The following is a 15,129-nucleotide window of genomic DNA, read 5'->3' on the forward strand; positions in this document are numbered from 1 at the left end:
TCAGTACGTGTGTGTGTGTGAAAGAGAGAAATCAGCCAGCCTAGGCCGCAATACCGGGGAATTTGAAGAGGTTTCAGAGAATCAAGAGTAGAACAGCTACTTCTACAGGAGAGATAACATCACTGTGTGTCAGGTGGTGTGGTGAGGGAGAGAGAGAGAGAGAGAGAGAGAGAGAGAGAGAGAGAGAGAGAGAGAGAGAGAGGTGTCTGTGAGTCCTTCTGTTCAGCCCAGTTTCCTTAGACAGCGGGAGGAGTGAGGGGCGGTGCAGCGCTGCCCGGAGAGGAGGAGAGAGAGAAGGAGGCGGTGGCGTGGCGTGGAGGCAGCTATGCACCGCGCCCCGCGCCTCCCTGCCCCCGCCTCGCTAGGTGAGCCGGCCAGCCAAGCGCCAGGGCCATGGCCATGGGCACCTTGGGGAAGGCGAGAGAAACTCCGCGGTAAGTTCGAGGCCCCGGGATAGCTGGACTGCGGGGGGCGAGACACCCCTCCCCATCCTCCTCCGCTCCCCCTGACAGTCCTCCTGACGCGTGCCAAGTGCACCCACGCTTGGCACTTAACTTTCTTGCTTCGGGCCCCTTTGCCGTCTGGGGCTGCGATCATCACGAGCCGCCCTCCCTCCGGTCCCTTTCCCGCCGCTCCGCTCTCGCCTTCCCCTACCCGAGCTCTCGGGAAGATGCTGCATGGGGGTAGTGGGCACAGTGGGTAGCAGCATCTGTCCTGAAGCAACATCGGTCCTGAAGCCCCGGGGGCTGGGGGGACGAGGGGACAGCGAGCACGCGAAAAGTACAAAAGCGTCTTCCACTCCCGCTGCCCCACTCAGGAGTGGATGGGGAATGGGGAGCCTTCTGGGGTGGCGGGATGGAGGCAGGGAACGCGACTTGGCCGAAGTTCCCTGTACTTTTTCGGCAAGGGTCAAGATCAGAGCCAAGGAGCACTGCGCGGACTTCCGACCTCGCCCGCCCCCTCTCCGGACTCTCCTTTGCGCCTCTCTTGTCCTTCTTTCCTTCCCCGGGCACTTAGTTCCCTAAGCGATCTCCAGTGCCGGCTCCCACCCTGCGGAGTTTCCGTGGACCGCACCTGCTGCACCCGCAGGGTCCAAACGTCGCCATCTGGCGGCAGCTCGCGGATCGGACCGACCTGGAACCGGGGCCTAGACCCCTCCCCCGGAACATGTAGCTTTTAGAACCCTTGGGGTTTGTGCTGCAGTGCAGGAGACCTGGCCCCCTCGCTCTAAAAGATTGCGATCTGATGAGGGGAGATAGAGAAACATTGACGGAAAGCTGTCAACTCTTAGCTAACCAACTGCTACTCAGATGTACTTACTGTGAAGTGTTTAAAGCCTGGGAGGATGAAAGAATGAACATAAATACGTGTGAATATGTATGTGAGGGTGACCTGGCTTGGAGGCTGGGAGCGGCCTGGTAGCGCCTGAGATACAACCCCCAAACCGCTGGCAACTTAGGCTGCTGCAGGTATCAATCTACCAACAGCCCTCCTGTGTTAGGGCACTTTGGTCCTGGGAGAAGGACTTAGAAGGTCTTCACCATCCATTGAAAATAAAGTTGTGGGAATTACAATTTTCCCATTCCAGCCCGGATTCCTGGGCTGGAGCACAGACCGAAAGGTATTCCCTCCATCCTAACTATCCCTAGGAGAGCCTACTACCCCATTCCAGAGGGCTGATCGTGAGTATTGATTCAGAACTGGAAGGAACTCCCCCCCCCCCCCCCCTCCCCAGGCCATTAACCCTAATGCCTTCTTTAACAGATAAGGCTCAGGGAAGTTTAGTGACTTGGCCATGGTTACTCACAAAGGGAATCAGTAAGGTGAGTGAACCTAGGTTTCTTATTCCAAATTCAGAGGTGTGAACGAGTCAGTTCATATTGGCTGGCCAGCAGATTGTTAACTTTTTAATGTGAGCATTTACACTTGGGAGCTTGATTTATTGTTTTGTTGGTCCTCTAGAATTAACAAAGTGATGAAGAAAATGTTAATGCAGATTAAACTTAAAAGCATGTCCTGCAAGGGAGTAGATTATTAAAACTTCTGGAATGCACCACACTTTCCAGATTGTTTTTAAGATATCTTGGTGTGGTGGGAGGGAAGGAGCCAAGGCATTCTAAGTTCCACCATAATTTTAACTTTACCCTTTGGGTGCTGGACTTTGAAACTGTCTCTTGGTCTATATTTAGAAGGTTAACCACTTTAGTGACTTTCATAGCAAGATTTTAAAACACTCTGGAAATTCTTACAAAAGTATTGTTATCTTCAGTCATACCATAGAAAGGGGACATGGAGAAACAGAAAGATCCAGGAATTTGTCATGAGGCCATAAATGGGGTGAGTCAGTGGCAAGAGAAGGCATGTTTCTTGATTCATAGTGTAAGGAACTCATTACTTGTCAATTTTCCCAAGTTTTTTTTTTCCTCTTAGCCCCTAATTGAATTTTGTAATTGAAGTTTATTATCTCTTTTGCTGCCCATCATGCTCAAGCCTTGGGTTCTTTAGCTTCTGCAAATCTTCTGTATTTCCCTGACATTTCCCTCTATTTCATTTTTTATCTTTCATCTTCAAAAATGTTGGATTTGAAGTCAGAGGACCATTTGAGTTCAAATCCTTGTTAAGCAACTTGCTATTTGTAGTTAAGTGACTTAATCTTTCTGGTCCTCAGTTTCCGTATTTGTGAAGTGCCAGGTTGGACCAGGTAACTTCTAAGGCCTCTTCTACGTCTAAATCAATAGGCTAGAAATGACTGAAGATCCTCAGTTTCCCTAAATACTTCCTTTGAGTTTGCAGTTTTTTCTCCTCTGATGTTTCCCAGTCTCTGAACCTATATACCCCTTCTGACTTTGATAACCAGTTTTCTCCCATTAATGACTGTGGGGAACATTAAGAGAGTGAGATTGCTAGGCCTATAAGATGAAACCTTGACTAGAGCTCTCTATTATCCTAATGTTGGATAAGAATTAGGGGGAGACATTACTTTTTCTGTTACTTTGCCCAGCTAGACCTGCTTTCTTCTCATTGTACTAAAAATGTGGGAGGAAGAAACACTGCAGCCAACTCTCAATTATCTGGGGCCAGGAATGGGATGGGATAGAGATTAAATAGATAGTGGACACCTACGGGTAATCCAAAGTGAGTAGCAAATATAGTCACTTTTCATTTCTTCCACACTAATGGAGGTGAGTTAAGGTATGGGGAATTCCCAAGTCACTTGTCTTTAGCTTTGTGATGTACTGTGTGATTCTCCCTGGATCCTAGTCAATTTGCTATCTGAATTATGGTCTGTTGAGGCAAATGCTGTGTTCCTTTCTTGAGAATTCTTTGATAGTGGGGTGGTAGCCCAGAAGTCTGTTGGGTGTCATGAGGACCGCAATCCAGAATGATAAATTTTCATTGTGTAATACACAGGTAACGTGATTAAGGAGTCAACCACACTCACTTGTAGATCAATCCTTAGTTAGCCTCATTACCATATGCATCCCAGGTTCTAATGGAATCCAGGGATATATTTGTATATTTTCTCATTAACGGACAAAATTTTGACCTTTTTTCTCATCAATCAGTTATCTCAGAGCCCCCAACCCAGTTAATTACATAGTATTTAATAAACTGGAGAAAACTCCCCATAAGCAGTCGCTTTTATATCTCTATGTCAAAACTCCTAATCTCCTGGGATTAATGCAATGTTAAAGTTGCTAACTATCTAATTTATTAATAATGTAACCAATAAGAACACAAAGACATAAAAATTATTTGCACTATTTTATCTGTGGGAAAGCTGGAAGCCAGAATCACCTTTAATCATCACTGTCATTGCAAATAACATTTTACTTCTGGAAACAGAGGTTCACTAGTCAGTTCACTCAAGATACCAAGCCAAGTCTCTTCTTAGGAATGCTCTTTACTCTCTTCACAAGATGAAGGTTAAGACAGCCCCCTCAAGAAAGGCCTCTCCTTGGGGCAGCTAGGTGGTGAAGTACATAGAGCACTGGCCCTGAAGTCAGGAGGACCTGAGTTCAGATCTTACCTCAGACCAAACACTTAACACTTACTGGCTGTGTGACCCTGGGCAAGTCACTTAACCCCAATTGCCTTACAAAAAAAAAAAGAAAGAAAGAAAGGCCTCTCCATCCTATTCTCTGTCTTCTCCAGCTTTTCTCTAACCATGACAGAAAAATAGCCTCTTCAGCTTGCATCAAGCCTTTATCACTCTTAACCATGTCCCTCCAGACTTAACTCCCTATAAAAATTCTCTTTATGCTGTTTCTTTGTAAAATAACAGCTAAGAAAAGTCTCCCAAGGAAGTTTTTCCTTATTGTCTTTCTTTTTGTTATCATCCCACTTCTTTTCAAGCCATCTTCATGAATTCTCTTCCAATCAGCCACAGCACTATCATGAATGTCTAATCAAATGTGTAGAAAGTAAGACTTAACAGGTAGAAATCCTGTCTTTTAGATGTTTTAGTAGATAAAGTATTGGACTTGGACACAGGAAGGTTTGAATTTGAATCCTGCTTTAGACACTGACTATCTGTGTGATACTGGGCAAGAAATTTAACCTTTATGGGCCTCATTTGTAAAACAACAGGGTTGGATCCAGTGCCTTTCAGCTCTAATTAGATGGGATCCTCCCTTTTTCCATCATCCTGCAAAGCATTTGGCATAGAATGATTGTGTACTAGATGAGCGATGAGCCCAGAACTGACCACAATTTTTAGCCTTCTTTCCCAGCCAACCTTTTCCCAAGAGCCGCTCACAAGACACAAAGTGGTTTGATTTGTGTTTTTTCTTTCCCTTGCTTGACAAGAAATTGATCTGCAATGAAATAGCCAAAAGGAAGCAGGTGAAAAAACAGGGTGGACCAATTGAAAATTAGATAGCTCTGGAGGATCAGAAATTGATTATAATTTCCCCAAAGGATCAAATTTTCCTGGAGGCTGAAGTAATATCCAGTGGAAAGGCAGAAGGAGAGGTTGTAGGCTTTCAGAGGGCTTTATCTGTAGCAGCTTCTCTTGTGAAGTCAACTCTATGGTTTATTTTAACAGAAGAGGAGGCATAGTCAAAGAATTTTAGTTTCATACCTTTCTCCAAATTTGAGACCCTTGTTTCATTTATGGAATCTGAGTAGTTTTTCCCTCCTCTCATTTTATTTTGAAAATCAAAGAATCCACAGAACTCAGTGAGTCAAATTCTTTAACTGACATACGGAGAAACCAAGGGCAGACAGGCAGAGTGCCTTATCTGAGGTTATACAACTCATTAGTCTCAAGACTGGGATTAGAACTCAGTCCTGTGTTCATGTGCTTTCAGATTCATGAAATCTCTGAGTTGGAAATTCCTTAGCACTTAATTCAGCCTCTTGCCATCAATCCATTTTAGGATATCCCTGACAAAGGGAACTTGCAGCCTTTCCTTGAAAACTCTCCCATCTATATCTGTTTCATCTGCTATTAGAATCTGCTGGTCAAGGAGAGGACCTTGAGGGGACTTCACATTCTACCTATGGAAGATCCTAGGGACAAAAGAGGAAGATCAGATCAAGAGTTTTAGCTATTAGCAGCCCACCCACTTTAACTAGCTGCCTGAGTACATAGTGCGTTGGCTAGGATGAAACTTCTGATATTATTATTTTACATTCCTTTATAAGCAAACCCCTAGGGAAATAAGCACTTGAAGAAACTGACCCAGTAAATGACCTCTTTCAAAAGTAACAGGAATGAGAAGAAAATGGAAAATGGGTTAAGCCATTCTTTTCTACTGTCTCTATTCCTCTTTCCTATATCTCCCTGCCTCCTCATAATCAGCAGTTTCTCATTTCTCTTCTTTTGGCCCCTGCTTCCTTTTCATTGTGTTAAATAGGTGGATAAAGAATAATACTTCAGCTAACTCTCAGTTATCTGGGTCCCTGGATGGGATAAGATGGGATGAGATAGTGATAAGAACAATGTTTGACACCAAGCAATCCAGATTGTGTAGCCAATGCAGTTACTTTTCATTTCTTCCACACTAGCAGAGGTAAACTGAGGCACTGGGATTCCCCATTTTTATTAGGCTTTGGAATGTACAGTTTGATTTTTGCCACTGTCCCTCCCACCACAGCCCCCCTCCCTGGAAAATTTAATCTTCTTAATCATACTCTACTTATAGTAATATTCTATTTTACTCAAATATTCCTTGATGATAGGGAAGTAGCCCAGAAGCCTTCTGGATGTCAGAAAGACACCAGTTCAGGAGAGGTTTTCAAACTGTGAGTGGGCCCATAGGAAGAATGGCTGTAAACCTGACTGAATCCCTCAAAACTAACATTGCTTTGCTAAGATCTTTCACACTGCAGAGGCAAACTTGGTAAAAAAAAAAAATCATAACAATGACTTGTATACTGTAGCCCCAGTAAATAATTATTGATTTTAACTTGACTGAGTGGATCCTAGCCTGAGCCACTCTCAGTGACATAGGTTCCGAGTTGTGTTGGAAGCAGGTTCAACAGACTTTTGGGAGCCATTTGTTAAATTCTTAATGTGAGCATTTACACCTTTGTTGTCATTCAGTCATATCCTACTCTCCTTGACTCCATTTGGGATTTTCTTGGCAAAGATACTAGAATGGTTTGCCATTTCCTTCTCCAGATCATTTTACAGATGAGGAAAGTGAGGCAAAGAAGGTTAAACAACTTGCCCAGAGTCACACAGCTATTAAGTGTCTGAGGCCAGATTTGAACTCAGGAAGATGAGTCTTCTTGACGTCAGACCCGGCACTCTATCCACTTTACCACCTAGCTAATTCCATTTACACCTTGGAAGTAGGCAAATCAGGGCTTGATTTATTGTCCAGACTTAAGAAAGTGATGAAGAAAATGTTAATAATGCAGATTAAATTTAAAAGTGTGTTTTGTCTATATTTCTTTTCCCAGAATGCTGGTTGTTAAACATTTACCAACATATCAATGCAGAGGCTCCATGTTAGTCCTTTTCCTTGCCTTTAAACAGACTATCTACATGAAATCTACAGATTATCCTCATATTCTCCTTTTCTGTGTTACTAGTTGTAAGTGACATGACTGTGCCATATGCCCATTAAAGCAGCCAAAAATCCCACCCTTTCCAGTAATCTTCTCCAGGCTAAGCTAACTGGAAATTCTTCTTTCTCTCAATTCTCATGACTCTTAATTGTACCTGCTATTCTATGTTGGTGTTTTAGCTTTTCTCCCATTACTTATCTTCTCATGTATGTATATGCTTTATCTCTTAGTCTAGATCATATGGACCTTAGAAGCCATCAAGTCTAACCCCTCATTTTACAAATGAGGAAACTGAGGCAGAGAGAGAGGTTAATTGGATTTTCCCAGGGTCACACAGCTACTATGTGTCTAAGGTAATATTTGAATTCGAGTCTTCCTGACTCCAAGTCTACTGCTCTATGCACCTAGTTACTTTCAATTGTAACCTCCTCTAGAGCAGACTATATCTTTTATTTTTCCCTAATGGTATTTTATTTTTTCCAATTACATGTAAAGATGGTTTTCAACATTCATTTCTGTAAAATTTTGAGTTTCAAATTTTTCTTCCTCCCTCCTTTCCTTCCCTCCTCTCCAAGACAGCAAGCAATCTGACATAAGTTATGCATATACAATCATGTTAAACATATTTCCACGTTAGTCATGTTGTGAAAGAAGAATCAGAACAAAAGGGAAAAACCATGAGAAAAAAATAAGTGCTTTATTATGCTTCGATCAGCATTCAGACTCCATGGTTCTTTCTCTGGATGTGGGTAGCATTTTCCATCTAGAGTCTTTTGGAATTGTTTTGGATCATTGTATTACTGAGAAGAGCTAAGTCTATCATAATTAATCATTGTACAATGTTGCTGTTGCTGTGTACAATGATCTCCTGGTTCTGCTCACTTCACTCAGCATCAGTTCATGTAACTCTTTCCAGTTTTCTTCTGAAATCTGCCTGCTCATTTTTCTTATAGAACAGCAGTATTCCATTACATTCCCCAACTAATGGGCATCCCCTCAATTTCCAACTCTTTGCCGCCACAAAAGAGCTACTACAAATATTTTTGTACATGTGGGTTATTTTACCTTTTTATGAGCTCTTTGAGGATACAGACCTAGTAGTGGTATTGCTGGATCAAAGTGTATGCACAGTTTTATAGCACTTTGGCCATAGTTCCAAATTGCTCTCCAAAGTGGTTGGATCAGTTCACAACTCCACCAACAATGCGTTAGTGTTCCAATTTTCCCACATCTTCTCCAGCATTTATCATTTTCCTTTTCAAGCAAACTGTATCTTATCCTTTTTTTTATCTTCCTCAAGCCTACCACACAGAGTAGGATGCAAAAAATATTTGTTGCTTTATCTTTCCTTCACATACTTTCACCAGTATTCATAACAAATAACCAAGGTGAAAGCTTAGGGTTTCATTTCTTTTTTTCCTCTCTCTTCCCTCTCACTGTTTTGGGTGTGATAATAAAAAACTTACCTCACAGGGCTGTGGTGAGGACCAAACGAGATAATATTTGTAAAGTGCTCTGCACAGAGACTGGCACACAGTAGGTACTTAGTAAAAATGTTTGCTTCCTTCCTAAATGATAACATCTTGCAGGCCTCCTTCCGCCCTTTTCCCCAAACAAGGCTCTCATGCCAAAACATATGTCTTTCGTGGGGATGGCAATTTTGGAAAACGAAGAGAGAATAAGTACAAAATACCCACGTTGAAATTCGCCTCTCTCCACAGTAGAGCTATGGTCCCTGGTTAAGGCTAAAACCAAGGGACTGAGCTGTCATAATAAAAAAGGGATGACTGAGGGTCCCTGAAGTCAGTTCCAGATTCAGACTTTAACTTAACACTAAATTCTCTAAAGTCCAGAACTCTTAACTTCATTTGTGTCATAGCAGTTGGGTTAAGCCTACAGAACCTTTCTAAGAACAATATTTGTAAATGTATGTGTCAAGGCAAATCAACTTAATAAATATTAAGCATCTACTATGTGCCAGACACTCATCAAGCTCTAGGAAAACAAAGAAGGGGGTGTGTGGAATTCTTGCCCTCAAGGATCTTAAAATTTCATGACAGAAACAAGTTGCAAACAACTATGTACAAACAAGATATGTACAGGATAAATTGGAGATAATCTCAGAGGGAAGGCACTAAGATTAAAGAAGTCTGGAAAAGACTTCTTGCAGAAGGTAGGAAGAAATCAATTATATTGACACAGTTATCATTTTTTAAATAAGTTCATGGACCTCAGTTAAGCATTCCTAAGTTAGAGATTAGTGAAAATAAAAATGTAATGTAAAAAAAAACTTTTTTTTTTTTTACCCATTCAATTTCAGAGACCCAGTGAAATGGCTCCATGGAACCCCAGGCTTTAAGTTCAGTCTCCTCCCTTTTTTATTTAATATAGTGAAGATAAACACAACAGTCTCCCTTTATGGAAAGACTTTCTAATAGTAAAATGGTCAGGAATTATTTCTTGTGCTACCAATAATAAGAAAGAGCAACTTAAAACCTAAAGAGAATCCTTGTGAAAACCTAGTCCCAAGTCTGGTCTGATTCCAACCAACCTCACCTCTTCCTCCTCGTTTTTCCCTTGTGCCCTTCCCAAGCCCGTTATTAATTAAAAAAAAAAATCATTCTGTGGGTTGGAGGTTTTGCTAGAATACCCTGACTTTGTACGACCTCTATGGCATGGCCCCGGCTAAATCGAGCAATTTCTGGGGAAGATAAGGGAAAGGAAAACAGCTTAAAATTCAAGTGAGGGACACAGGGACTAAGACAGGAGCATCTCTCTTTGGTGTCTTGACGGAAGAAAGGTAGAGAAATGGCCTCACCTCTGCTCTCTCCCGGTCTCCCTACCCCTCCTTTGGGAATTAGGATCATCCCACAGTAAAGCCAAATAAACAGAAGCAGCCTGGAGCTGAAAGTGACGAGCCTCAGGTCAGAATTCTAAGCTCCGCAAAACTCCAACCTTCCCATTCGCCGGGGCAATGTCTCTTTAACAGCCTGCGGTCTGTTTGGTGCATTTGCCAAGTGGGAGGGTTATGCCTTCTCCCAGCCCAACTCCCGGGATTTAATTGTCTTATCTCTCTCCACTTTTCTTTTCCAACCTGCCTGCGGAGCTTGCAGTTCCTTCCCCAGGCTGCCTTTTTTTTTCCCCTTTAAGATCCATACTCACTGGGTTGTCCCTTTCCCATTTAGGAAGCCTCCCCATGGCTGCAATGCAACCCCAAAATCAAGACTAGAGGTGAAACCAAGCAACCCTCTTCCCTCTCATCCCAACTTGGCCCAGATCGCTCAGTTCCGAATGATGATGTCGCTGGGACACTTAGCCAAAGGAGCCAGCCTGGACGATCTCATTGAGACGTGCATCCAGTCTTTTGGTAAGTTTTTCCATCTAGGATGGATGTGTCCGTGTGTAAGAACCTGTGTACGATCAATATGCACACCTATATTATTTCCGTTTCGAACATTTTGCTTGAAAGAGTAGTTTTTTAAGATTTTTTTTTTTGGCTTATAATAAGCTTTTGAAATAGTCTTTGAAATGTTTTAGACAGTCTCCTCTCCAGTACATATTGCATATGAATATGTGGGGGTGATGCTTCGTGATGAGAGGTGTGAGAGGAAGTGAAAAAAGTTATTCCTAAGGGAGATCTGTTTTTCTTGGGATCCAGTTTTTCTGCTGTGGTAGGTTTCTGCGAAACTGTATTGAAAGAATGCCTGATGAGATGCATTGTCGATTTTTTTTCCTTTTGTACTGTGGACTCCAAAGACATGTAAAAAAAAACATCAATGGCGTATTACCATCCAACAGAAAGTCAGAAAACTTTGAATCATTTGGGTAAATAAAGTCTGATAATCTCCCTTGGAATCAGAAGGGCAGTTTTGGTAAACTAAGAAAATGAGTAGGTAAAAGCAGAATACTCATGCTCGAATTACAAGAGGTTCTCACAATCAGCCCTGTTATTAAGGGTAGAGGATTTAAGAAATCGGTATGCTCTGCTACACACATTTTACCCAGTGAATTATTCATGATTTTCACTTTTGCAATGCCTTGCCTAAAAAGCCTCAACATTAGGAGATGCGTAACTGAAAAATATCAGCAGTCAAGTTCTTTTCTTGAGAGTGGCCCTATTTTTATTTCATTCAGTAAATGATGGGGTTTTTTCTTATTTTATGTAGAGGTAAATCACAGTTGAAAGTGCTCAGAATTTCACCTCCCCTTCTTCCCTCCAAAAGGAAAGACTGTAATCGGAATGAGGATTTCAGAATGTTCCTATGACACCTTTCTTTGTTGAAAAATCCCCTCCCCCTCAGCCATTCCTAATGGTCCCCTGTGTTCCTTTCTTTCCCTTTGTGAGGCCACATGGCTTAGTGAATTGGGAGTCAGTCTTGGAATTAGGAGGATGTGGGTTCCTCTGCCTCTGACAAGTATTGTCTGTGTGACCCTGGACAAGTCATTTACCTCTCAGTTTTCCGGGCAACTCTCTAAATCTAATAAATGCCAGCCTTCATTGGTAGAGATTTTCTATGCCAATGAAAGCACGCTCCCTTTATCCTTCTCCCTTTGTGAGACAGATAGCTCTGTATGCTCATGTGTCATGGAAGGACCTACCTCAAGAAACCTGGGCCAAGCACATGATAAGCATCCTTTTCGAGAAGGAAAAGCTATTGGACAATGAAACAGAGTCTGAGTCCCAATCAAGAAAAGATACAAAATTGACTCACAACTATCTTCAGGAATATTAACCCAGTTTCGTCTGATTACCTTCAGTCTTTAGAAGCCTATTTGAATTTAGAAGCCTATATGAATTTTGATCATGATTAAGAACAATTCACATTTCTATGATGCTTTAAGGTTTGTGAAGTTCTCTCCTCTCAATGATCTTGTGAAGTGAGGTAGGTAAAAGTATTATTATGCCCATTTTACAGAGGAAGAAATTGAGGGTCATTAGGGGGAAGTGACTTGCCCATGGTAATACTCAAGCTAGTAAATATCAGAGCCAAGACCAAAACTCATCTCTCCTGCCTCCAAGTCTTTCCACCATATCAACTCCTTTTCTAGTTGACCTTTAAAAATCCTTTTTTTTCTATGTATTTCAGGATTAGAGTAATGCATTACTTCTCTAAGACCTTTTTGGGCATGAGAATGAAGGGGCAAATTTAGCAGTTTTACTGATGACATTTCAGTTTTCACCTTCACTTTAATTCTCTCTTTATTCTATAACCTTTAATCATTCTGTTAAAGGGGGAACACTGGAACAGAATAAAGGGATTTTCTTTTTAAAAAGATCTGTTTTGCAAAAACAACAACAACAACAACAACAAAAACAACGGCTAAATAGTCAGAGGAAAAGAATAAAATTCTGATTGGAAAGTAATCAATGATAAACTTTTCTTTCACCTTTCTTTCAAAATGGCCAAAGCTAATGATAAAAGTGTTTCTAGATTGCTTTTCAGACTGGCAATGGGAGCTGTTTAAGAAAGTGACCTTTTTCCATTTTACAAGTGAAACATCTGAAGCACAGAAATGTTAGGTTCAGTGATGCAATTCTCTTCCCCACATCTTATCCCCGTTCACTGCTCCTCCCCTCCCCACCTTCCATCTAAGAGGCTCTGACAGTCTAGAATCAGATCTAGAGTCAGTTGAAAGGGACCTCAGAGACCATGTAACCCAATTCCCTCATCTTATAAATAAGAAAACTGAGGCCTAGGGAAGTGACGACTTTTGTCCAAGACCACACAAGCAGTAAGCGTCAGAGGCAGTGGTGCGGTGGATAGAGCACTGGCTCTAGTGTCAGGAAGATCTGAGTTCAAATATGACCTCGGGGACTTACTTAGCTGTGTGACCCTGAACAAGTCACTTAACCCTGTTTGCCTCGGTTTCCTCATCTGTAAAGTGAGTTGGAGAAGGAAATGGCAAACCACTCCAGGTTCTTTGCCAAGAGAACCCCAAAAGGGGTCACAAAGAGTCAGACGTGACTGGAAGGACTGGACAACAGCAACTTCTGACAGCTTTCCACCGGACCTTGTTTGCTGCCTCATAGAATGTAGGGATCTTCGTGCAACATCCAGGCCAACTGTCTTATTTCCTAAATGAGGAATCAGTTTCTAAGTAAAGTGACTTGCTCAAGGCCACACATCCAGGAGGTAATAAAGGCAGGACTCAGACCAGGTCTTCTGACTCAAAACCCAGTAACTATATGTGTCCAGAGCTGATTTCTCAATGCTTATCTTGACCTTCTGTGTGAAATCTTAGAATAACCATGTTCAGATCTAAACATGAGACTTTATAAGGTAATCTGCAAGGTTCAACTCCCCTAAATAAAATTTCCTTAGTCAAAGGACATGAGAATTTATCACATCTCAGAAGCTACTATGATAGGTCCTGAAAAACCTGAAAGCTATAAAAAGTCCATTGGATATCTTTATCATCATAATGGTAATAACTAGCATTTTGAGTATTTTAAGTAAATTTAAGTATTTTAAGGTTTGCAAAGCACTTTATGTATATTATCTCATATTATCCTCATAACCCTGGGAGATAGGTGCTATTATTCTCCCCATTTTACCGAAGAAGAAACTGAGGCAGACAGAGGTTAAATGACTGGCCCAGGGTCATACAGCCAGTAAGTATATGGGATTGACTTTTCTTAAGTCCAGATCCAGTCCTCTATCCACTGTACCACCTGGCTGATTTTATCCATTTTAACCATTGTAAATGTCACCTAGAAAGTATGTATTCATCAATTTATTTTTGCTGCGCAATTGTGCCCAACGAACTTTGGGCAGGCCAACGTGTTGCCATTCAAGAACTTAACACGGATTTATACAGCCAAAGACAAGTATTAAACCAAGATGAGGATGAACAGCAAAGCTGTCTATATCCCATACACCTCTACAGGAATAAATGAATTTTAGAGTCTGAAGCAAGGGTAAGAAGATAATTCGGGAGAATTAGTCAATAAGCATTTTAAGTACTTACCTAAGGCAGGCGAGGTGCTAAGTGCTGGGGATACAGAGAGGTAGAAGAATCCCTCGGCTGTCTAGGAGCTGATGGTGTAATGGGGAGACAACATGCAACTTTGTATAAATAAACTATACATGGGATAAATAATCAACAGAGGGAAGGCCCCAGCATTAAGGGAGATGGGCAAAGATCGCCTGTGGAAGGCGAGATTTTAGCTAGGATAGGAAGGAAGAGAACAGCCAGAGAAAATGCCCCCAATGGGAAGACGTGTGTCTTGTTGGAAGATTGGTGTCTGTCACTGGATTACAGAGTAGGGGGAAGGGGAGGGAAGGGCAGTGTAAGGCCTAGAAAGATTGGAAAAGTAGAGGGGGCCAGAACCAGATTATGAAAGGCTTTGAATGCCAGACAGAAGATTAAATATTCCATCTTGGAAGAGATCTTGTAGTTTATTGCATAGGGTGGCAGTAACATGGGAGGAAGCTCTCTTTGACAGCTTGAATGGAGGATCATCGACTTACAGCAGTCAGACCAACCAGCAGGCTAAAATAGGAATTTAATAAATGCTTATTAAATTGATTAACCTCCCAACGCCTCTGTTTCCTTATCTGTGGACTAGACAGCTTTTGAGGTCTCTTTCAGATTTCTGATCACATGAATTCAAGCCTTAGATTAGTGAAAGCCTGGATCTTATGGCTTTGGGAAACAAATTCGATCACTCTGGACCTCAGGCTCTTCATCTGCACCATAGGGAGGTTAGGAGGACAGCTTTGAATTGATGATCTCTCTAGTTGCTTTGAGCTTCTGCATTCTGTGTTTCTGTGAAATTCCAAAGAATGGTCAAGCTGGGGTGGGGAACCTTCGACCTCCAGGCCACATGTGGCCCTCTGGGTCCTCAGGTGTGTCCCTTTGACTGAATCCTTGAAGGCCTAAAGGGCCACGTATGGCCTTGAGGCCTGACTTTTGGATCCAAGCAAAGGGCCTCACTTGAAGACCTAGAGGGCCATGTATGGCCTCAAGGCCAGGGATTCCCCATCCCTGGGCCTCAAAAGCTTTTCATGTGGAAGGGTGAATGATAAACCTGTCTTCCGGGTTACAAGAGCTGGTGGATTGTGTGTGTGTGTGTGTGTGTGTGTGTGTGTGTGTGTGTGTGTGTGT

The 15,129-nt window shown here is 42.2% G+C and overlaps 1 protein-coding gene across 2 annotated transcripts in view; it reads left to right on the top strand.

Annotated features, from left to right (window-relative positions):
- The first annotated feature begins 340 nt into the window (after positions 1 to 340).
- RASGRP1 (RAS guanyl releasing protein 1) overlaps positions 341 to 15,129 on the top strand; it is a 112,786-nt gene continuing 97,997 nt past the window's right edge. The window contains exons 1-2 of one of the 2 annotated variants that reach the window (XM_027869885.1): positions 341 to 434; positions 10,206 to 10,387. In XM_027869885.1, the coding sequence (XP_027725686.1) occupies positions 394 to 434; positions 10,206 to 10,387 (223 nt within the window). In that variant the 5' untranslated portion in view covers positions 341 to 393. Of the gene's footprint in view, positions 435 to 10,205; positions 10,388 to 15,129 lie in introns of those variants that run through there. The other variant, XM_027869886.1, reaches the window with a different exon arrangement.

This window comes from Vombatus ursinus, unplaced genomic scaffold, assembly GCF_900497805.2.
Source record: "Vombatus ursinus unplaced genomic scaffold, bare-nosed wombat genome assembly UNPS02014794.1, whole genome shotgun sequence".
Classification (NCBI taxonomy): domain Eukaryota; kingdom Metazoa; phylum Chordata; class Mammalia; order Diprotodontia; family Vombatidae; genus Vombatus; species Vombatus ursinus.